The following is a 919-nucleotide window of genomic DNA, read 5'->3' on the forward strand; positions in this document are numbered from 1 at the left end:
TGGCCGTAGCCCGCAGTGGCCCCTGCACAGCTGCTCCGACCCCCGCATTGGTATCCTGCGGCTGATGCTTTGCCCAAGCGTGCCCCGCACCTCACCCACGCGCCCGCCCTGCCCTCGCAGCCTTCCGCTACTCTTCCAAGCTGGCGCCGCGCCGCCTGCTCACCAAGCCCGCCGACCCCGCCTCCAATGGCGGCTGGGACAACGCCAACCACGACCTCATCGTAGCGGTGGGGGACGAGTTTGTGTCGACGCTGGGCAGCAGGCAAGCCGCAGCGCGCTGCCCACAGCCAGCCGCGTTGCAGCCGGCGGCTCTCTCTGCGCCGCCCACACACCGGGCACTCCGTAGATGGATCGCCCCCTTCCCCGTGCCGTGCGCCGATGCATCTGCAACCCAGCCGCATGCCGCTCCGCCTGCCCCCGCCTTTTCCCTGTTGGCTCTCCCACCGCACCCACGCACGTCCCTTGCCCCCTGCCTCACTCTCCCTGCCTCCTTCACCCCATACCCACACAGGTACGTCGTGCGCGACCTGCTGGGCCAGGGCACCTTTGGCCAGGTGTTCAAGTGCGTGGGCGCGGAGGACGAGGACGACGGCGAGGCGATCGCCATCAAGGTGCGTGCTTTCCTCCCCGCCGGCGCTGCTGGCGCTGCTGGCGCCGGCCCTCGCCTGGCAGGCCGTCAACTGCTGCGATGAAACACACTTAAGAGTGATTAAACTCAAGGGTGTTGGTCTGGCAGGCGTGTATGGTCTTGGTGTCAGGTTGGGTTGGCAGTTGTTTGGTGTCGTGTGTGTGTGTGTCATCATGTGTGCTTGTTGGGCGTTATTACCTGCAGGTCGTGAAGAACCAGGCCGCGTACTACCACCAGGCGCGGGTGGAGATTGGCGTGCTGCAGTTCCTCAACACGCGGGCAGACCCCGGG

At 66.7% G+C, this 919-nt stretch overlaps 1 protein-coding gene across 1 annotated transcript in view; it reads left to right on the forward strand.

Annotated features, from left to right (window-relative positions):
* Positions 1-891, forward strand: part of CHLNCDRAFT_140157 (hypothetical protein) — a gene marked incomplete at both ends in the record, with an annotated part of 1,829 nt that extends 938 nt beyond the window's left edge. The window contains 3 exons of the mRNA XM_005843480.1: positions 121-238; positions 512-611; positions 833-891. Coding sequence (XP_005843542.1) covers positions 121-238; positions 512-611; positions 833-891 — 277 coding nt within the window. The remainder of the gene's footprint in view (positions 1-120; positions 239-511; positions 612-832) is intronic.
* Between the last annotated feature and the right edge of the window lie 28 nt (positions 892-919).

Source organism: Chlorella variabilis (genome assembly GCF_000147415.1).
Source record: "Chlorella variabilis unplaced genomic scaffold CHLNCscaffold_29, whole genome shotgun sequence".
Classification (NCBI taxonomy): domain Eukaryota; kingdom Viridiplantae; phylum Chlorophyta; class Trebouxiophyceae; order Chlorellales; family Chlorellaceae; genus Chlorella; species Chlorella variabilis.